We start from the raw sequence: 22,311 nt of genomic DNA on the forward strand, positions 1-22,311 counted from the left end.
AATAAAAATGACAAAGAAAGCTTGTGTTTCTGTGTCACCTGTGTGAAGGAAGCGAACTGTCAACGAAACCAAGCAGTACAGGGGAATGTTTTTTCTTTTTTAATTTGTAGTGTTGATCAGTGAGAGAGTAATAGTGTAATTAATTTATCGGTGAAAGATAATTGATAAAGCAGAAGAAAAAACAACCACATGCCACTGGTAGTATCCAAACCCACGACCTCCGAATTTTGCATCCGGTGCTCTACCAACTGAGATACGGCGGCGGCTGCCCAATTTTCTGCTTTCAAGGGTATTTCTGTTGAACCTAACTTTGAAAGTATTCACCAGTGCCATCCGCGTCCATAGTGGCAGATGTAGTACGTCCTGTATTACCACTAGTGTCACATGGCACATGATCCAACGGTAAGAGCGGAAGCTGTGCAACAACCCTTTTATGCTGCCTACTGCATCAAGACTGCCAAAACCCAAGGCCCTGCTAGTACCACATGGTTCAGAGAAAAAGTTTCCATTGAAATGACAGCATAAGAGAAAATTTAACAGTGTGCAGAGATGGCCCGGCTAACTAAAAGTACTACATGCATGCCTATCATACACTCTGCATGACAATGATTTGATACTACCAGTTTCCATGGCATGGTATACCAGCAAGGGTTAGCTGTCGCACCACACACATTTCTTAAAATGGTAGAGGCACTGCTGCAGCCTATAGGCTTATAAATAAGCAAGTCCCCATGTCCCCTCCTTCGGAGCACAAGAGCACTGTATAAGGACTGGTTTGGTATATCACGCAGGAGAAGACAAGCTATAATGACATCAGGCCACAGTATCATGCAAAAATCATACGATTAAAAAGTGACAATGAGGAGGCAATAATAAAAAAGCAGTAAAGACTATGAACCAGAACTTACCCACAGTGTCTTCCCATGACTTCGAGGATGAAGGTCCTTTGATGGCTATACAAAGGTAAAAAGAACGAAGAAAGCAACACAGATAATTTTGAAGCAATATTTTTAAATGGCAGGGTCACAGGATCTTCAAAAACTGAAGTGATTATCGAATCATATTTGTTGCAACGCCCTCCCTTTTTTGCAAAGAACAGTTTTTCCAAATGTTGAGCAAAACAAATTACAAAGCAGCAAGAACAGGCTAGCTAGAACCAAAACTGGCTTTTGAACAACACATGACACGTCATGATAGACCAACAAAAGACGTCAAGCTTACTGTCGCGAAATCTCTCATGTGTGCGTTGAATGGGTGTAAGCGATAATTTCAATCATTATTTGCCTGAAGCTTGTGAAGTTTTAATAAAATGTTCGAACATCAAAGAAATGCTAGAGTTGCCGTTTCTGTACTATGTAATGCAAAAAAAAAAAGCCTACAACTACTATTTAGCATACCTGGCACTACCCTGTGCATAGATCAGTCTTAAAACATTAAAAAATGTGAAAAAAAAAATGGCTCCACAGAGCATACAAATAAATTAGATGAGACAAATCTGTGCCGGAGGTGGCATCTGATGTGCCTCCTGCCAGCTATTTAAGCTTGGAAACTGAGGAGGCCATTATGGGTGTGATGATTTTAGAGCGGGTGGGACCAAATAAAAACACTATTTAAATTGCGAAGTTGCTGCACTTCATTAACTGCAGTCGAACTTAGTAACTGCTCTCACAAAAACATCACGTCATAAGCACCCCTCTTTCCCCACAAGACAATTTATGGACAACGAAACAATACAATTACCATGCATGCACTACAGGTGCACTTGAAAGACCTCAGTGATTCAGGAAACCATGATAAAAACTTGAGGAAGAAAAATAAAATTGCTTTCTTCCACAATGATTGTTTTTGTCTTGGACAGCAGAGAAGAGAAACATCTGCTCTTGCCATGGCTGCCTGTTGATGGCTGATGGCTGTGTTATGCTGGCAATTGTAATGACAAACAGTGTGGTTGCCAGCCATTCATTTTGAAAACTGAATTTTTGTTAGGTTCTCTATAACAGAGTTTTGTTGTTACAAGAAAACTTGCACTTCTAGACCTGCAAATGTGCGCCCGTTAACACATGCACACCAAAGTAATTTATTCAGATATTCTTGCTTTAATAACTGCAACAAATTATTTAAACAATTCTGGCATGTTGCAAAATTTAGGTGCATTCATTCCTGCATGCATATACTAAAACTAATGCACTAGATTAGATGAACAAACATTTCAAGCGAGCAGATCTGTAATTAGGCTTGCACATATTTCTCTTTGTCTGAATGAGTAGTTTACACTGTATGAAGTACGCAGCAATGCAATGACCGAACAAAGAAGTAATAAAAGTAGCCACCGTGAACGGCTGTTTCCAGTACTCAGCAGCGAGAAGTTTCAATAACTGGTCTGCACAGCATACAATGTGCTGTATTACCGCTGCAGTAGTGATCATAATCTACATGTTACTGCCGCAAAAAAAAAACAAAAAAAAGGAAGGATCACAGCTTTCAAGGCAGGAAGGCAAAACAAGCATTCACAGACGGAAGCAACGCACTGACAATGACAGAAAAGAGCCGGCACTCACCTTGATGCTGTAGTGACAATGGCATCAATGGCCTCCATGATGCGATGAAGTGCCGAGTCGGTGCCGATGGTCATGTCGGTGCCACAGAAATCGTTATCAATGGAACCGACCATGCCCACAATGTTGAGGTGGCTGCACTGGGTCCTCTGGTCTTGGGTGATGCCACCTGAAGTGAGACACAGAAGGCGAGAAGAGAGAAAGGAATGTAGGAAAAGGCAGTTAAATACCCAAGCAAAAAGCAACTTTTGCAGATTTTGATAAAAACAAAAAAAAAAAGAGGACAGAAAACGCTTGCACATCAGGTGAGCAAGGTAGCACAATATGGTTTTTGGACATGGCAATAAAGAAAGTGCCGGCCCTCAATAACACACAAAAATGCGACTTCAAAGAATATAGAGCTAGAGAGCGAAGTAATAAACTACAGTGGAACCATTTATTGAAGGCTTTCTGAAGCTCTCAAGCCGCTTCTTGTAACAAGAAGAAAAAGAATTTGCAATATTTTATCCGTCACCCTAGGTGCTCCCCTAATAACTGGCAGCCAATTACCGTGTCAAGATGTCATGCTTGTATTGAAATAAAGTAGTGCGTTTAGTCTAGTTAGCTCTGCATGTGACTTGGAAACGCTCAGCCTATGCAACAATTACAAGGGCCACGTGTGCACATTTTCACAAAAAGCTGTTTCATAACCATCTCAACCACAATAATGCACACATTTGGTGATATTGTAAACTGACTCGAATTCATGCTATTGTATATGTCCAAAGTGCAGATTACCAAGAGTAGTCGCACATTAAAAGCACTGAATGCAGGCATAGAGAGCGAACTAAGCATCTCCCATGATGGGCCCATGAACGCCACATGACAAGAAGCGAGTGATTTGCTGCAGCCGTGTATCTAACCCCAATCTCACTTTGTTTTTCAACGACAGCCTGTTTTGCTTTGCCTTGAAGATGACTTTTAGATGCACTGTGGGCAAGTTCATTCATGGCTAAGCCTTGCTGCTCACAGCGGCAGTCTAGTCTAGCACTTTAGTCCTTGCAAGTACATATAACTCAATGTCTTGCATGCACCTTTCAAAAATTCAACTCCTGCTCTCTTGTGGCAACTGATATGCGGACCAGACTGGTCAATGCACAAATTGCCATCTCAGAGAACATTTACGAAAAGTCAAGAATACATTTCTTGCTCAACATCATGTAGCAGCAAATGAATCTTCACAAAGTGCACTTGCTTTGAAAAGCAGAAATAAGCTTACGCATAAAACTTAATGGGGCAGAAAGAATTTCAAAGTTGGGAGACATGCATACCAGCAATCCGTTTTCATTCCACCTGGATATGAAACTAAATCATCTGAGACCACAATCTAGACTGCACAAGTTCAAAGTGGTCCGCTCGCACATATGTAATGCAGGGTATTTTGCAATAAATTTGTTGGAAATTAGTGCCTGTGTCATGTCTGTGATTCCTGAGCTTTGCCCCTGCACAGCCGAAAAAAAAAAAAAGTCAACAGCACAACTGCAACCAACAGGAATATAATTGTGTTTTCAAAAATTTCCAATAGGTCTTTGATGGGGTTTTACTGCGCTACAGTAACATCAAAACTGTATGCCAATAAGACCAAATATCCTTATCTGCTGGTACCATTTTTGTCTACTTGCCATCAGCTCTATGCTTGCTTTGTTATTTGATGACCTCACTCTTGTTCTATACTTCTGGCACTCACAAGTAACTAAGGGATCGTGCACCAAAACTGACACGTATGAGGAGCATGTTTTCTGCCACAAAAACACACCAAGGCAGGCAGACACTCACCATTCTTGACCAGCTCATCAAGCAGAGATGTCCACTCTTGACGGAAAAGGTTCGCTCCTGTCAGAGACCCATCACCGCCGATCACCACCAGATTTGTGATGCCATGGTCGATCAGATTCTTGGCTGCCTTCAGGCGGCCCTCACGCTTGCGGAAGTCTGAACACCGGGCACTTCCAATCACTGTGCCACCCTGTTCGTGAAGGACGCGCGCCAGGGAAAACATTCAGAGGCTATTCAATGAGACTTGTATGGGCCAGATTTCAACCCAGAGCCAACATTCAGCCTGACACAGCCAGATGCATCAGAAGGCAGCTCTTGGCCACAACAAATGAGAGAAAAGGCTAGCAATGTAATTTACTTGGGAAGAAGAGGAAAAATACAAAAAGGTGGAAAAAAAATAATCCTCTTAAAGGAGACGAAGGGCACTTTAATGCATAAAATTCATCCATGTACCGCACCTTTCTGGGATTAAAAAAAAAAAAGGATGTCTCATGACAGCCAAACTGCTAAGTGTTGGTAAAAGCTTGCTCTGCAATGCGCTGAAAGCCTCCGAGCTGGATGTTTTCATGACACGGTACGTATGGAGTATACGAACTCCTCAGCATCATTTTACATGCTTTCCACCGTCTTTTCTTCTGGCTGACAACAAACAAGTCAAAGCTCTGCAGTACAGTGTGCTGTAAAACCTCAAAGCTGTTCAGTTATATATACATCCTAACGGAACATTTACTGTATCTTAGCCTGTCTGTTTTAACCTGTATGTCCCTGTCACGCAGCATTCTGTTTCAGCACAAATCTATTTTGAACCTTCCCGTACTGTGACCCCATGCATATGCGAGGGTTTCTACAGGCAACTCTGTGTTTGCTATGTCACAAACTCTACCCACCCATTGGTAACTCCTATACAGCTGCTAACAAAATAAATGTTGCAATTGTTTTTGCCAACTTCAGACGCCTGATAAATGGGGTCATTGCTTGTAGATGTTAGTTTGGCTGTCCAGTATGTGCATGACAGTTTTGTGATTAATGTCAATGATGTCATCCCTCGCCTGTGGCCACACAGTCCAATATCGAATTTTGTATACTGTTCCCTACCTAATTTAGAGTTATATTTAACTCAGAATAAAAACAATAACCAATTAGTGTTCCAAAGAAAGGAATGCTTTAGATATATATGTTACCATTAGCTGGGCATATAGAAAAGCCTCTTGGAGTTTAATTTGGGCACCTGCCCAATTTTACATTTTAAACACCGTATCCATCAAATATTACAATATGTGTCTCTGAACCATTTATGAGACGAAACGCCTACAACGCGACACCAAGTCCAGTAGTAAAGACCAAGTGTGGCTTTCATGTGCCCGAGCAGAGCTCCATAGAAACCTATAGGTTTCTACGGAGCTCAGCTCGGGCACATGAATGCTTAAGGTTGGTCGTCATTTAGGCAGATGTCTACAATGTGCCATTTCTTTTTTTTTCAGAAAGGCTTCAACCAACCTGTTTTCTTTAAGTGCCACACCGAAAACAATTGAACTGGCGTACAGGCATTCATACAGAATAAAAACTAGTTGAAGAAAGAATAGGTAAAAGTTCCATAAAATACTGATGTGGCTTGAAGTTTCTTCAACGCATTAAAAAAAATAAAACGCTACATTCTCATACTTCTGAACATGGCCTCTCTTTGTAGACGGCCAGTAACTTTGATTGGCAGCTGCAAATTTATACTCTCAGCACTTGTCTGCAAAAGACCTCTACCAATTAGAAAAATACCGTAAGCATCATTTCCATATTCCATATACATGTTTACAGACGGTAGCATGAAAATAAAAAGTAAATTAAAACCCAGCAAGTTTTTCCAAGCAGTTGCCACAAAGGTTTTTCATCACTACTAACCTAATTAGAGAAAAACCACAAAAACTAAAACACGTACAACATTCCTGACAGGTAAGAATGTACAACTCTGAATCAATCCAAAAGAATCCAGCACATCAACAAAAAACAACAATACTAAGCCTTGACATATAGCATCGAATCAATCGAGTTTCACATCTTGCATACAGACTCGGGCAACTTAATGGCCCATTTAGTTCAGTACTGTCATACTGCAAAGCCAACACAAATGGCTACCTTATTTTTTCATTTACAGAACTGCATGCAGAGCGCGCCCAAGCAAACAAGGTTATTAACTTTGTTTACCAGCATAACAAAAACAGCTTTCCAAAACTTTGCAAAAATTTGATGGGTGCACTGATTATACGGGGTCATATATTACGACATATAATATAATATGCATCAGCATAAGGAGTGCTTTGAAATATCAGGGCATTCAAAACAAAGAAAAAAGCAAGAATGAGGAATAGTTCCAATATTTCATGATTAAAAATAAAGGCCTTTCATAGTATCTGGCCCTACAAATGTATGAGATTGTACTTTCCAAACAAGATCAGTTTTCTACGTACACACTCAAAAGGAAGTGTACCTATTATTACGCACACAAGTGATCTATAGTCAAAAGATTATACATAGACCAAATAAATGAATTAGTAAAAATTCAATTACCACAACAGCACATTCCCTTGTCACACCAGATATCAGAACTATGTTTGTGTTTATGACAAATAAACAAACAAATCAAACCAGGAAAACAAAGCTTTAGTAAACCTGTTACCAGTTTCAAATAAAATTTTTTCCTAATCTTTTGAAATTAAAAAAAGTGGGCATGATTTTATTGGCACTGGGAAGGCATTCCAATGAAATAACAGATATTCCATACTTTTGACCGCAGCAGTGCCCAAGTGGTTGAGCATCCGCCTCGCATGCGGAAGGTGCGGGGTTCGATCCCCAGTGCCGCCGGGTACCCATTGGTAAAACGATGGGTACAAGCTTTGCCCTGGTCTGGTGCTCGGCTTATTTAGGGTGAAATACTTGGAATACCATGGGTCATCGACCCCACCTTGCGTAGTTGAAAATACCCTGTCTTTCGTCTTTGGCCATAGATGCCCTTGCGCCATAAAAATCCATATTCATCATCATCATCATACTTTTGAGGAGATCATTCATAAGTCCCTTCAGTTTTGGAGATAAGCATCTCTGGCTTCCACAAACCTGCAGCAGTGTATATCTGCTGTATGGTATTTCCACAGGTGAAAGAACTTCAGCCCAGCAATCAATTCACCTTGTGAATGATGCCAGACACGCTGACCCAGGTCGCTTCCTGGATGTACTCTCCACCGTCAACCATGCCCTGGTAACCCTCCCTGATGAAAAACACCCTTGCTCCAAGGTACAGGCCCATGCGCACCACAGCACGCACAGCTGAGTTCATGCCTGCATTACACAAAACACAGTGGGCATTGACCACAACACTCCAAAGACAGGCTGTGCAAAGACCCCTTTTCCCCCATCAGTTACTGATACCTCACTGCAAATAGACAAATATAGAGAGGCCTGCATAGCTGGAAAAGTGGCCCAAAAACACGAAACATCATTAAGGATGAAAAATAAGGGGCATCAATCACGCATGAAGGATTTGTTTCACAGTGAAAGTTGTTACTGCTTTGATTTCGCCTATATCCCTGCATTCTACGGGGTAATCGACAGTGTCAGTCATAAGACCTTACCATAATACCAAGTTAACTAATTTAAGAATAGTATTTAAGTTTATTTATTTCCCATCAGCCACGGTTGGCAGGTAGCAAAGATGAGAGAGGAGAATCCTCCTCTCCATGTTTAGGGGAGAGGGAGAGAGCAAGAGAAAGGAGACAGGCGGCCAGATCAGATTTCGCTGATTCGCGTGAGAACGGCTAGGCTTTCCCTTATGACTGGCGATGCAGATTCCCCAGCCAAACGCAGGGCTAAATGGCAACACCAAATAAGCTATAACAGCTTTCGCTCATCAATGTGTTAAGTCGGTAAGCTTAGCTCTGCAAATTTTTTCGTGGTATCAGTTACAAGGAAGAAGCGAAAAACTAAAATGGAAGTGCAAGGAATCAGAGAAAAAAAAAGTAAGAGCATTACCTGCCTTAATGCAAAGTCAAGCTTTTTACTATTCTACAAAATGCGAGTCATCCTGAATATATTACTCTTCTCCAGCTAAAAGGCACCAGCTAACCCAGCTACATGCCTTTGGACGCATGCTGACAAACGGAGAAAAAGATGTGCAAATGCACAAATTCATTTTCCCTGGTTTCTGTTTTCCTGATCCTTTTTCCTGGTGTCTTGCTGAACCAATGACCATGAGGAAAAAAACGTGGGGTGTACATCACCAGGCCGTGCTAGACAGCTGGTGTGCAACTCTTTTTGCAATTCCTCCTCGAGCCTTATCCCGTTTTACCACAGTGAAGGTAGACATCGCTCCACGAGAGCAACTAAAAAGAAAACCAATAAACTGTTGGATCCATTGGCTGATTCCGAGCTTAGCTTAGTAGCCCAAATGAATTTCAGGCATCTGGGGTTAGGTACAGCCTTTGCCAAAAGTAACCAGGCTGCATGGTTTGCTTCTCCCTCATATAATGGAGCCCCTATGGCTTCTCTAAAAACCAAAAGGTATTTGAAGGTGAGGAAAATGATTTTTTTTGCCTCAGTGATTTATAGCTTGATGGGTGCGATAAGTGTTCCGCTATACAACTGAGAAGCAAAACAGGGCAGCCTAGTTAGTTTTGGCAAAGACTGTACATCAAATCTTGCGCCAGGGGTTCAACAGGCAACAAAATGTCGGTACACATCTGTTTTTGCATTCTGCCTTCGTCGAAAATGCAGACTGGCTTTGATTGGGACCTGAATTTGCCAATCCAAGTTTAGCAGCAGATCGCCACGGTCAATGAGGCGCCATGAAGGGTAAGTATGGGCTGGTTCTGAACGGTCTTGTGTGCAGCTTGCGTGAATATGAAGAACATGACAGAACATGAAACAAGTGCATGTAATCAAAGCACAGAAACTCTTTCCTAGATTTTGTGGCATGATGAGTAGCAGTGGTATTTTCAGTGAAAATGAGCAAAAAAAAAAACAGCCCTTCTGACCATTGCAAATTCAGCTGACTTGTATCAAGTAATCTCGTAAAGTAAAACAGATACTCAGTATGGGAGTGAGCACACCTAGGGGCTAGGCGATGCTAATGGGGCGAAGAAAAGAATAAAAACTGAGGAAAAAAAATGCCAGGATCAAAAGGCAAACAGGACCATTTTATTCTCCACAGAGTATCCGTAGCTTTGCCGCACCCACTGAGTTCGTGCCCCAGGTTCATGTGGCCTTTGTGGAACATTAAGGGAAGTGATGAATCCTTGCGAAAAATGGAATTCCTCCTAGAACTCTAAGATAAAGCACTGTCCTTGCCTCCGCCGAAAAAAGGGAGTCTGCTGTGATCACAGTATGAAAGAAAGATTTCCAATACAAATTCTGGGCCACTCTGATAGACCACTGGCATTGAAGGACTATGCCACTGGTAATAAATTCTGGGCACTATACGTCACGATCATGCAGAATTCCTCTCCTTAATTACAGTTCGAATATCTTCAATGCACATCCCCTCTCTAATGCATACTGGTTTTTCTTGCTGTACTCCGACATGCAGAACATATGGCAATGATAACACAAAGCCAGGTCATGGATTAGGGAAGCGTCCCACAGACCAGATCGAACATGAGTACAAAATAAGTTTTTTCATCTTTTAAAAGCCCCGCCGCGGTGGCTCAGTGGTTAGGGCGCTCGACTACTGATCCGGAGTTCCCGGGTTCGAACCCGACCGCCGCGGCTGCGTTTTTATGGAGGAAAAACGCTAAGGTGCCCATGTGCTGTGGGATGTCAGTGCATGTTAAAGATCCTCAGGTGGTCGACATTATTCTGGAGCCCTCCACTACGGCACCTCTCTCTTCCTTTCTTCTTTCACTCCCTCCTTTACCTTTCCCTTAAGGTGCCATTCAGGTGTCCCCGGATATATGAGAGGATATATGAGACAGATGCTGCGTCATTTCCTTTCCCCCCAAAAACCAATTACTACTACTTCATCTTTTAAAAAAGATAAGCCAAATGCTCCATGTATGATGTCCAAAATACCATCATGGAAGCTGCAAATTTAATAAACATATCAAGCTCGGAACTGCACAACTGAGCTCCAAGGCTGCGACACCCAAAGGAATGAAAGGGGCACTCTATATTGGGGGAATCAAATCTTGGATAGAAGCCATCTCAGTGGGCTGCAGGCCCTGAAATTGGCCTTGAGAGGAAGAGATCATTTCAGATGTCTTGAGATAAGTAGTTTATGCACCTAAAATTCAGTTTTGTGATAAATGAACTGAGGGATGGATGCAAAAAGCTTCAAACATATATTTACTCAATCATGACCATGCACACTAAGGAAATAAATGCAAACATTCATCTCACAAATATCATTGGACTGGTGCAGTGCCAAGCACCCTAGCATTGCATCATTCAGGACAATAGTTTGATTATGCAATGGCATGACATGTTGCGCTTGAAAATGGAAGTAAAAAAAAACTGCAACAATCCTCCACAAGTGCCACAAGATGAAGAAGTTCTGTGTGCGCATTAACAATACCACATATAAAAGCAATTAGCAAAGCAATTAAGATGATGAAGGCCGACGAAATGTTGATGAATGACAGCATCACAACCGCCGACGGAAGCTGAGCGCGCGCGAGGCAGACAAGATCCGAAAGTGGGACGCGCCCGACAGGTTTGGAAGCCCGAGAGCGCCAGAGGTCATCCGCAAGGTGAATGCTGTCAGCGAGCGCCAAAGACAACAGCAACAGTACTGCACGAGAAGGGCGCGCAGCAACCGGCGCGTCTAACAGATGGCAGGATCCACGGGTTCAAATCCTGCCACTAAACGGTCACTGCCGCAGCTCCCTTTCCCTCGACAGTAGAGTTTACGCACGCAACAGGGGGGAGTGGACGCAGTGCCAAGATTAGGCCGAGATTGCAGGCCTGCGCGCGCGCGTCGTCTGCTACTGACCGGCGTAGTCCGTGCTGGCAAAGCTGCTATCCGCTGAGGCCCCATGAAACTAAATTAACCTGATTCGGAACGAACAAATTCGGCGATAGGGTCAATTAAAGCGTCGCAGTACACATTCATTACAGCCGTGGATGCGAAGTAATGCTCTGGATGCACAATCGATCGATTAACTGCACCCCAATTTAGACAAAATCGTTTTCCCACAAATATGTGCTTACACATACTTGACGTAGCTAAAGTTTCTGCGTCCAGCGATTACAACTGCATGCCTGCCACGTGCTCAATCAACTGAAAAGATGCTCGTGATATCCGCGGAAACTGCATGTGATCCGTTTATGACACGACCTAACGCCCAACAAAGAAGCAGTTCAGTCGGTAGACTTCGTCTTCACCAACCCCTGCCATGCAATGTTTAAACTGTGATTCACAAGCACCGCGCTTATCATAGCCATCAAGATAACTAGACCGAAGCAATGCAAATGACACGTCCGTAAAAACCGCGCTATACCGGTCATCGCGCGCGCAACGTACTACGCGGCGACCGTCACGTAAGTACGGTATAAAAAAGCCGCCGCGGCCGAATTAGGCTCAGTCGAATACGCTCATGAGAGCCACTCCCGGCATCAGTTTGTTCCTGCAAGAGCAAGAGCGGTGATACAAAATGGGAGATTACCTTGAGAGTCGCCGCCGCTGGTGAAGACCGCGATCACTTTCCCTTTGTGCGATCCCTGGGCGACCCGGGTCTCGCGAACGGTGTTCACGATTTCGGCCCCGGACGAAATCCTCTCGTCGGTCATTTTCGCAGGCACTGGGAGCACCTCCGCTCCTAAGTGGCCGGAAGATGCGAGCAACGCGAGATGGGAATACAAGCGCAGATAAAACGCGACTGTATTCTCTGCTCGCAAAACGCACAGCCGTCCCTTCGACCTTCACTCCCTCGGAGGCTGTGAGGGGAAGATGCCGCTACACCGCCGCCTGACTGCTCTCGGCACTTTCGGAATCACCCGCACACTGATGATGATAGCGGTTAACTCAATAAACGACAGAGAAAAATTAATTTGTTTCTCTGTTTAAAATAAATATTGTGTCACCGTTATTTAAGTTTGACTTTAAAACTGTGTTTATATTTAAGCCAAGATATCGGTAAACGTTATTTCTATTAATATTTACGCGCCATTCACGAATCTTGCCTCGCCCGCCTCGCCAGCCACTGGGGCGGATGAACACAAAATAACAGAACTTGCAGAAACTTGCTACCGTGTAATTAAGTTCAAAGCGCTAGTTTTTGCATTGTTTATACCTACATAAATAGTGATGTCAAACTTTGTACTTAAATTTTATATTGTCACTGACGGAATTTGTTCCTTCACGAAAACGTAGGGACTACACTTTGGGCGGAGGAATCACTTTTCAATCAAATCTCTCTCTATTCCTTTCAGGCTGCGCGTGGTTTTGCTGCAAGCATGAGGTGGGTTATCTCTGCATTTTGACTGCCGAAATATGAGTAAAGTTGATGCCATGGGGCATGCTGCGTGCTTTAAATATCAAAGTTGTGTTCGCCTGTAAAAGTTATGGGGTCAATTCAATGTGACTAAGCGAATTAAACATTCTTCGCCGCAAAGCCGGAGGCACATGATGTGGCGCTAGGCTTAGCTGTCAGCCCTAGCACACTTCCCGTGTGTTGTGCGTGCGCATTCAGCTGTGATGGGTGTTCGCGAAGCTTCAAAGTTAACCTGCTGTCATGATTTCCTCGCAGTACGCTGCGCTTACAGAAACGGCTGGCCGCCGCCGTCCTCAAATGCGGCCGCAAAAAGGTCTGGTTGGATCCCAACGAGACGAATGAGATCGCAAACTCCAACTCCCGTGAGTGACCTTCTGCATACTGAGTTACCTGCGTTTTGTACTCTCATTAAGTTACTTACCTTTGTATTGAAATGGTTAATTATCGCGTAACTATCCGAATGAGGCGCCTGGTAATGTGAAGAATACTGCGAAGCATTCTCGTGGACGCTGGTGCCTTCAAACCGGTTGCCACATGCATGACGGCTTGTGTTGTGTGATGCGGGTATGCGTTACAGCGGGCCATCCTGCAACAGCTGCATGTTTGAGTACAGTGTTTTCATTCGGTCATGCCATGCCTCAAAAGAAGCGCGGGCTGTTCAGGTGACCTGCAGCTAGCAGTTCCAAACAATGTAATCTCTTTCGGGATGCAGCCTGCAAAACTGTGCTTTCGCGACCAGCTCAGTTCGATTTGGCTGCACTCGCTGCACTAGTTCCGTACAGTCCTACGGCGATGCCGCAAGCGTCCAGCGCCAGTTCAGGCAGTTCAAATGCAGCTTGGCACTGGCTGCTTCCAAAACGAATGGTCGAGTGCACGTTTGCTCGTCGGCTCGCCTTGGCGTCGTCACCAATTAGCAGCCAGTTGCGTACCGCGTGAGGTATTATCAAACAGCAAATCGCAGTAAAAATTGTTGCCATGTGCCAGCTACATTGTTATTCTGAAAAAAGTCGTTGCATACATTGTGCGCACGATTTACGATTATGCACAGAAATGCTGCCCGAGGGGCTAGACTTCACTGCTTGAGTTTACAATCCTGGCAACAGCTACCCACCTTCCTCTCAGGGCAGAACTGCCACCATTTTATTAAAGGGACCCTGAGGAGAAATTGAAGTTGGCTTGTATCGATAGAATACCAACTCCTGATCACAAAAACGCCGCTCTTACTGAAAACGAGGCTCTTGTAAGGTAGAAAATAGCAAGAACCAAAATACAGGTACCGCCGCCACAGGGCAATCTCGCAAGTACAAGCATGGTGACGTCATAGGACAAGAGACGCCACCTTGGAGGAATTTTTCTTCCTACATAGGGCCGTGAATCTCTGAGGCTGACAAGGGAAGGTTGCGCGGTTCAATATTGAAGTAAGTTTTGTTTTAAAACCGATGGTGCACTTTTATCACACAAGGAAGGCAGACAAAAGACAACCTGAATGTTGGAAGCAAAGAAAACCGGATATACGCCAGGATATACGTAGCGAAAGCGCTGAGATTTCTGCATCAGAAGAGGGCATTCACTAGATGCGCCTTTATAGATAGTTGTAACTTGAGCCGTCGTGGCGGAGTGGTAGCGTCTTCGCCTCAAATGCGAAAGGCCCTGGTTCGATTCCAAGCCTCAGCACAGGGTGCTTTTTAATCAGTGAGTGGGCGGGGGGTTTCAGTGGCTCCCATAGATGCTGCCGCCGAATACGTTGGTTAGCGGTTAAGCGCAGGCTCTCTTAAAGTGCGTTTGTGCTCCGGCGTAACGCGCGCGCGTGCGCTGCATGGTGACATCACGACGGCCAAAGCGGTTGGAGCGCCAACCGCGTTGGCGCACTCTGGCCGCACTGGCGGGGAGACTTGGAGCATGTCTCTATTTCGCGCCGAGTGCGCCAGCTGCTGGCGGCCCGGCCAGACTGATTCGGCTCCGCGGCGAGGTGCGCATTGTGACCTAATTCAATAGCTTCGGCAGTTGGGCGGAGCTGTTCTTTTCGAGCTCTCGGCTAATTTAATCTATTCACAGTACATATCTGAAGGTCCATGCAAGTGGGCGAGAGAGCCCGATCCAGTGGACCCGTTGGATCTAGCGGAAGCCGTTAAAGTGTCGTGTGCTGGCTTTAGTTTCAAGCCGTCAACTTTAAATGCGACCGCCCTTGAGCACCCATCCGTTTTTTGTGGCAAAAAAAATAAATAACTTGGCCCTTGCAACTGTGGGAGACCTCCACGCCGCCTGCTGCACCTTGCAACCGCGCCGTTCAAGGAATCGCAATCTGTTGGCCCCAAAGCCCCGGCCAGCCTCCGATGGGCGCAAGGCGCCGATCTTGTTCTGGCGCCTCGCGACTCCCTGCACTGGGGTTACGATATTTAGTTCGCAACGGCTGCTCACTGAGGAAGGGGGAAACGACCCACCGGCACCTAACCTAACCGTGCTCCCTCAAAAGCATCACACGCTCTGTGGGGCTGAGGTCGCTGAAATGCAGGCCGGAGATTTTGCAAGCACTACGTCGGGTTCGGGAAAGGGATCCATCGTAACGCTGGCAAGACGCCGGTGCAAACGTAAACGAAGCGACGGTAGCGACCCCCGATAGATGCCTTCAACTTGCGGTGGCGGTAGCTCTCATTTCGGCAGCTGCTAGACCACACCGCTAGCTGCCAGAAATCACGGAGTCTTCGTTTACGACACGTTTCATGTCACTCCGCCCTGTGACGTCATAAGAGTTCTCGAGTTTGAATCGGAGCGGCGGGAAAACTTTTTCAACTTCGAATCCAAATTTCTTTGAAATAAATGCATCTCTCGCTCCCGGAAAAGCGGCAACAAAGCCATGAAATGCCGAACTATTGGATTTTGCTAACAAAAAAAATTTGATAAGGTTCTCCTCAGTGTCCCTTTAAGGCTGTGGTCGTATCTTCTGCATATGGCCGGCTCGGTGGTTATGGTGCTTGTCTGCTGACCCGAAAGACGCGCGTTCAATCCTGGCTGCGGCGGTCGAATTTCGATGCAGGCGAAATTCTAGAGGCCCGTGTACTCTGCGATGTCAGTGCATGCTAAAGAACCCCAGGTGGTTGAAATTTCCGGAGCCCTTCACTACGGTGTTCTCATAGCCCGAGTCGCTTTGGGACGTTAAACCCTCAGAAACCATATCTGCATATGCACAGGCGCCGCCATGTTGCTGCACTATAGCTGCACTTACACTTTGCAAGTGCTAGCCAGCCAAGAACTCGTGCTGTACTCCTTGACCCACATATGCCTAGCATCCTACATATAGGGCACCGCTTTTTTGTGCAGTAACTGTTTATCACGTAAAAGCTTGCGCCTGCTTATGTGTGTTCAAGAGGCTCTAAACTTTCCCTGTGCACGGGTTGTGGTGTGTGTTCATTTTTGAGCGTTGTGTGCCTTCAGAAAGATTGGCCAGTCTTCTCTGGATGCCATTTTCAGATTTGACGCCATCGAATACATTGTGATTACGCAAGGGAAACAAATCATTTTTGCACATTGTCGCAAGCAAATCACCTATGATCTGGTACAACTCAAGAACGAAGCGACAAAGGAGTCCCTCCAGCCACTGGTGTCGACCGATATTCCCCCTGACCAATGCAGATAGATGAATGGGGAATAACCGCGGCTTCATGAAATTCGGTTGATGATATTGGCTGGAGGACCTCCTGTGCGAAGCATCTTCTGCTTCGTTCTTGAGTTGTATTCGACTATAGCGAGATAAGAAATGTGATCTTAAAGTTGATGTCAAATGTTTGAAGCTTTAACACATTTGACAGGTAGCAAATTTGCACGGTGTGTCCTACATTGTAGTACGGCTAAAAAGTTGGTGTTGAGAAAAATATTTCTACCAATAAAATAATGATTGAATTCTGATGTGAAATAAACATCATATGCTTAGTTTTCACAGACGTCTTGGCAGTTGCCATCTTTGGCTCTGGAAAGCACAGCAGAAGCCTCGGCATGTTGTTAATCCGCCTATCACTGGTTGACCGGTTTCTGTGTACACTATGGAAGCTAGCCACGGCACGCAAATATGGTGCCCATGATGCCACGTGAAAACTACCTGTAAAAAAAAACTTTTTAAATTTCTGATATTTCAGCATACATGGGTTGAACTGCTGCAGCAAATGTAACCAGATTGAACAACCTGCTAACATGTATATTGGTTGGAGATTAAGGACAGCAGCCCTTTTTTGAGTTCGCGTTTAAATGGCGCTGCAGTATTCGACTGTTGTCAATATGACGGTAAAAGTTTGGTGTCTGATGGTAATGTGAACAGCTATTTCTGATTGCGGTGCTGTTCGTTGCATGCTCCTACAAACGTTTCATATTTTATAAGAAAGATCAGTAGCTGCTCTCAAAGGTGTTTGCCTGTGCCATGTTGCCATATACTGGTCCCGCTAACATTCGAAATATGATGGCATTTTTTAAAAAAATTTATGCCGAAAGTAACGCTTGCTTGTCAGCCTTAAAATTTCACCACACGTTATTCACTTAGGCCAAATGTTGTTTGTGAAAAGCTTGTAAGCGTAACTTGTAAAAGAAGCCTTCTTGGAAGCGACTAAAAAAAACTGACGTTGAACTAACACTGAGCATATTTTAATCCAGCTTTTGTTCTGAAAGCAGCATTTCAGAAGCTGTAACCTTGCTATTGCAGGCCAGAACATCCGGAAGTTGATCAAGGATGGTCTGATCATCCGCAAGCCCGTGGCGGTGCACTCGCGTGCCCGTGTCCGCAAGAACCAGGAGGCTCGCCGTAAGGGGCGGCACTGCGGCCCTGGCAAGAGGAAGGGTACTGCCAATGCCCGTATGCCTCGCAAGGTCATCTGGATCCGCAGGATGCGGGTCCTCAGGCGGCTGCTCAAGAAGTACCGTGAAGCCAAGAAGATTGACAAGCACCTGTTAGTATCGTTTTGGCTTGTTTTTGGTAGGGGGTGTCTGTCTTTCTTTAGTTTCGAGCATGTTGACCTAATCTAGTGCATTATCTCTGCTCAGATCGCATGTCCTTCTGTTGCATTCTGTCTGCTATGTATGGAGCATGTCAAATTTCATCTACCTAGTTCCCATATGCATTTCGAAGTTGGGGGCGGGATAGTTGCTGGGTATGCAGACAGGCATTTTACGGAGAGTATCATTTTTGTTAGCGAGAGCAGTGACTTGGAAGCAGTCGTGGTCTGACTTTTGGCTGGGACCTGTTGATTCATTCCATTGCACGGACAGTTTTTGTTTGCATCAAATTGGCAGCAGCGCTTAACCTTAACCGTAATTCATTCCGCTGCACTAGTCATTGGGCACATCTTGGAAACAAAATCCCAGAACACATTTCTAGAAGGGATACGTTGTCTTTGTGGCTTGCATGCCCTTTGCAATATTGGTAGTAATGGTGGTGATTGTGCACATTGCTTGTGATAAGTTGACTGTGGGAGGCTTTAATAAGAATCTTGTTTCAAAAAGGTTCTCAGTTATAGTGGTGAATTTCACCGTGGTGCAATTCCTGCTCTGGTCTGCAGTCGGCAACCTTGAGCAGAAGATTGCACCTTTTGGTCTTGTTGCAGCAGTGAGGTTTTGAAAGGAGGCAAAATGGTGTCGCTTGTGTATCGAGATTTCAAAGAACCCTAGGTGGCCCAAATTAATTTTGGGCTCCTCACACTGCAACATGCATCGTAGCTCCTTCCTCAGCTATGGATTTGCAGTTGTGACTACACTTAGCTGTTCATCATTGTATGTCAGTTCATGAAGGTTTGAAGTAGGAAAGATTTCCTGGACTTAAACCACTACCCATTAATGATTGGGCCAAAGTGAAATGTCTTTATTTTGTTGGGCCACCTGAAAAGAAAAGAGCAGTTAAATGGCCCTTGGCCTTTGTGGTGGTAGACATTGCTTCCAGGTCTCTACCTTCTCAGCTACTTGTAACTTCTGGCGACAACCTTGGATTTTGTTTTTTGGTACACTCGTGACTGATCTTTTGATGTGGCGTCTTGTGCAGCTACCATGACTTGTACTTGAAGGCCAAGGGCAACGTGTTCAAGAACAAGCGTGTCCTCATGGAGTACATCCACAAGAAGAAGGCCGAGAAGATGAGGACCAAGCAGCTCAAGTGAGTAGCATCGCGGTTTTGTCGCAGTTTGCTTTCCTTGATGGTGCACACTTAGTCTCTTGGGCTGGAGGGACTACTAGAAAGCTTAAAATACAAACTCTTGGGTGCTGTTGCTGCACGAGATTCGTGTGTTATTCCTTGAAGATGTTTGATAAGATGCAATGCATACAAAAATGCACGATAGTTTTTTGCAGCTGATTGTAAGATAGGGATTGCTTCTATTTGTGGAGAGTATTTGCGTTTGATCCTCTGTTGGTGGTCATTAAAAGCATGTATGTGTATGTGCACAGCTTGTAGCATGTAAAAGGCATTGTTCTAGATGTTGCTGGCAGCATGTAATGCAGTTTGTATTTAGTTTCCAAGCTTTGGATATTAGTTTCGAGGTTTTGCATAGCAGAAATAACCGGCCTGAGTGGTTGTAATACTTTTATAGACACCTCATACAATGAAATAGCATTGGCTGCATATCCGATCAGCTAGTTGGTATTGCATTACCTAACATAAGCAAACCATTTGTGCTAGTCAGTATATTAATATCACACTAGTTAGAGTGAAAGGCCACCACGGTGGCTCAGTAGTTATGATGCTCACATGCTGACCCAAAAAGCTGTGGGTTCGATCCTGGCCATGGCAGTCATATTTCTGTGGAGGCAAAATGCTAGACGCCTGTGTACTCTGCGAGGTCAGTGCGCATTACGAGAACCCCAGGTGGTCAGAATTATCCGGAGCCCTCCATTACAGTGCCCCTCATAGCCTCAATCGCTTTGGGATGTAAAAACCCCATAAAACTGAACCAACTAGTTAGAACGTTACTGTTCCAAGTTATCAGGTACCATGTTTACTCACGTAATGAATGCCCTCCCCCCTCATTCATTTTGGCTGTCAAAAAGTACAACTTTCATTGTCATACCTCACATAATAAACATACCGCTGAATTTTCAGACTTTTGGGGGGGGGGGGGGTGGAATCTGCGTTCGTTATTAGAGGTAAACTGTCATTTCTGTGGAGAAACAGCTTGGAGAAATCTGAAAGGTACGAGAGAAATCCCTTAATGAAGAGCTGGGAATCTGAAAGTTGTGACTATAGCAAATGCTTATCAATAATTTTGGAATCTGTGATCGGTCACACGAAATGTTTGCCGACCACAAGTAGCTCATTGCTTTTGTGTGAGACACTACTCGATGGAAAATAATTTTGAAATAGGAAAGTAGCACAAGCGCAGTTGGGATTCAAAAATCCAAAACGTTGCTTACTTTGTGTGCTGCTTGTTTGCTCTTTGTAACACTTTTATACACAGCAGTTTTAGAAGAGCCAGCCCAACATGAAGCTCTCAGGGTTGTTGACACTCATTCCTAGTAGTGAAGCTGCCGTGGAGAGTAAAGGGTGATAAACTAAGCTTTGTATTGAATAGTGAAGTGGTGCCATCTTTTGATAAATATTGTAATAAAGAGCTGCTGGATTGGTGGGAAATGTGGTTTTGTTTTTATAGTTTTGCTCACTTGTTGAAGGGATATGTTCATATAAATAACACTTGCTGCATTTTGTGGCAGTGCTGATGGGGGCAAGGAAATCTGGGATTATTTCATTTGCAGTTTTCTTAGCAATTCAGTCACCTTTTTGTGCAGAAAATTGGTGTGTGGTGTTCCCAAAGGGCAGTCTAGGCGTCTAGTGTATCTTGTTTCCATTACTGCCCTATGTTGTTTAAAATGCTCTCTGCATGAGTCACTTGTGTGGTTGCAGGCAATGCTTCTGTGCATGCAAGATGGCCACCAGCAGCAACTGGTCATTGCCACCTGTCTGCTAGATTTGCATGACTTGCATCTGCCCAGATATTTGCATGGTTTCAGCCGTTAAGGGCAAATCCAGACACAGCCTTAATGGCTAAGAAGCATTTGCAAGTGTAGCATGTTTCACTGTGAGCAATTACTCTTTTTTACAAGAGTTGAACAGTTAGCAGGACTTGAATGTATGCACAGTATGCGTTGTCGTTGTTGTGTGCATGTACTTATAATTTCTGTTTCCAGCGACCAAGCGGAGGCCAGGAGACTGAAGGTCCGCGAGGCTCGCAACCGCCGTGCAGAGAGGATACAGCAGAAGAAGGCAGAGATGCTGCTGTCCCTCCAGAAGGAGGAAGCTGCAGCCGCCGTCAAGAAGTCGTGAAGTTGCTGCTCTTGCGTGGGGGCAAAATAAATGTGCGGACTGTTATCGCTGTACTCAAGACCCTCGTGTCTCGTGGAAACACTTGTTTCTCTACAGCTGTGTGCACCTAGCACTGTGCATTTTCTGCAGTGAAGCAGAATCTTGTTTTGGGGTGGTTTATCTTCGGCAAGAAGTGGAAGGAGCATGAAGAAAGGTAGGCGCACTGCATTCTTGCTGTGTCCAATGGCCGATGTTAGTGGGAGGGAGTGTAGCACCCATTGCGTTCAATTGACCGTAAACAGGATTGTAGAAGTTTTTGTCTTTCTGTACACGCTTGGTGCATTTCTTGGTCATAAAATTGCTGCATTCTATGGGGACTGTTCCGCAGGATGTTCTGTACGACTCCAGTGAAGTGCTAAGCAGCCAGTTGGCATACTATATGTCGCAGTAATTCCTGTCTGCAAGAAAGCTTTGAAATTGCAGAGTTGCCTGTCTGCATATGGTCAGATTCACTTGCAACATGGCACAACAGTGAAGCGCGAAGTGTATATGCAACGCAAAGTGCAGTAAAAACGTTAGCTGTACCTTATTAATTCGATAAGTTGTACTGCCGGCGGTACGCATTCCGGTCAGGCCCGATCCAAGTTCGGTGTCGACAGTCTCCCGACGAAGGACTGGTGCCTTGTATGACTGAGACAAGGCGATCGTCCAAATATACCTCTAAAAACGTGAACCGCATGATAAAGTGTTGCCCAAATATTGATGTACACGAAATGGCAGGCATGACAAAGTTCCAGGGGCCCAGTCACCGAAAAACTGTGCGGCCGCATAATTTAATTCTGACCCTTCTCGGTGGCTGGGGCGCTCACCTACTGAGCCGGAGCTCCCGGGTTCGAACCCGACCGCGTTTTAATGGAGGCGAAACGCAAGGGCGCACCTGTGCTGTGCAATATCGGTGCACGTTAGAGATCCCCCACGCAGTCGAAATTTGCCCAGAGACTACCAACTACAGCACCCTGTTCTTTCACTCCAACCTTCCTCCCTTGCCTTGCAGCGCGATTCGGGTGTCCACCGGCATATTTGAGACAATTACTGCGCCATTTCCTTTCCTTAAAAACCACGGTTTTATTTCTGCAGACCGCGGTTATGGCTGCTCGACCAGCGCAGTTCCGGACACTCATTAGCGCGTCGATTTTTTAAATTT

The 22,311-nt window shown here is 44.8% G+C and overlaps 2 protein-coding genes across 3 annotated transcripts in view; one reads left to right on the plus strand and one right to left on the minus strand.

Moving 5' to 3' along the window:
- The window catches only part of Pfk (ATP-dependent 6-phosphofructokinase), a 59,989-nt gene extending 47,636 nt beyond the window's left edge, over window positions 1–12,353 (minus strand). Inside the window, exons 1-5 of one of the 2 annotated variants that reach the window (XM_077661688.1) lie at window positions 12,014–12,353; window positions 7,546–7,697; window positions 4,371–4,560; window positions 2,559–2,724; window positions 909–953 (exon numbers count right to left, since the gene is read on the minus strand). In XM_077661688.1, coding sequence (XP_077517814.1) covers window positions 909–953; window positions 2,559–2,724; window positions 4,371–4,560; window positions 7,546–7,697; window positions 12,014–12,137 — 677 coding nt within the window. In that variant the 5' untranslated portion in view covers window positions 12,138–12,353. The remainder of the gene's footprint in view (window positions 1–908; window positions 954–2,558; window positions 2,725–4,370; window positions 4,561–7,545; window positions 7,698–12,013) is intronic. The other variant, XM_077661687.1, reaches the window with a different exon arrangement.
- A 315-nt stretch (window positions 12,354–12,668) lies between these two features.
- Window positions 12,669–21,181, plus strand: RpL19 (ribosomal protein L19). The gene is made up of 5 exons (XM_077661696.1): window positions 12,669–12,808; window positions 13,097–13,203; window positions 17,529–17,772; window positions 18,858–18,968; window positions 20,993–21,181. Exons 1-5 carry the CDS (start codon window positions 12,804–12,806, stop codon window positions 21,126–21,128), a joined length of 603 nt encoding a protein of 200 aa, XP_077517822.1. The 5' UTR covers window positions 12,669–12,803; the 3' UTR covers window positions 21,129–21,181.
- The last annotated feature ends 1,130 nt before the right edge of the window (window positions 21,182–22,311 follow it).

The sequence above is a fragment of the Amblyomma americanum genome, chromosome 4, assembly GCF_052857255.1.
Source record: "Amblyomma americanum isolate KBUSLIRL-KWMA chromosome 4, ASM5285725v1, whole genome shotgun sequence".
Classification (NCBI taxonomy): domain Eukaryota; kingdom Metazoa; phylum Arthropoda; class Arachnida; order Ixodida; family Ixodidae; genus Amblyomma; species Amblyomma americanum.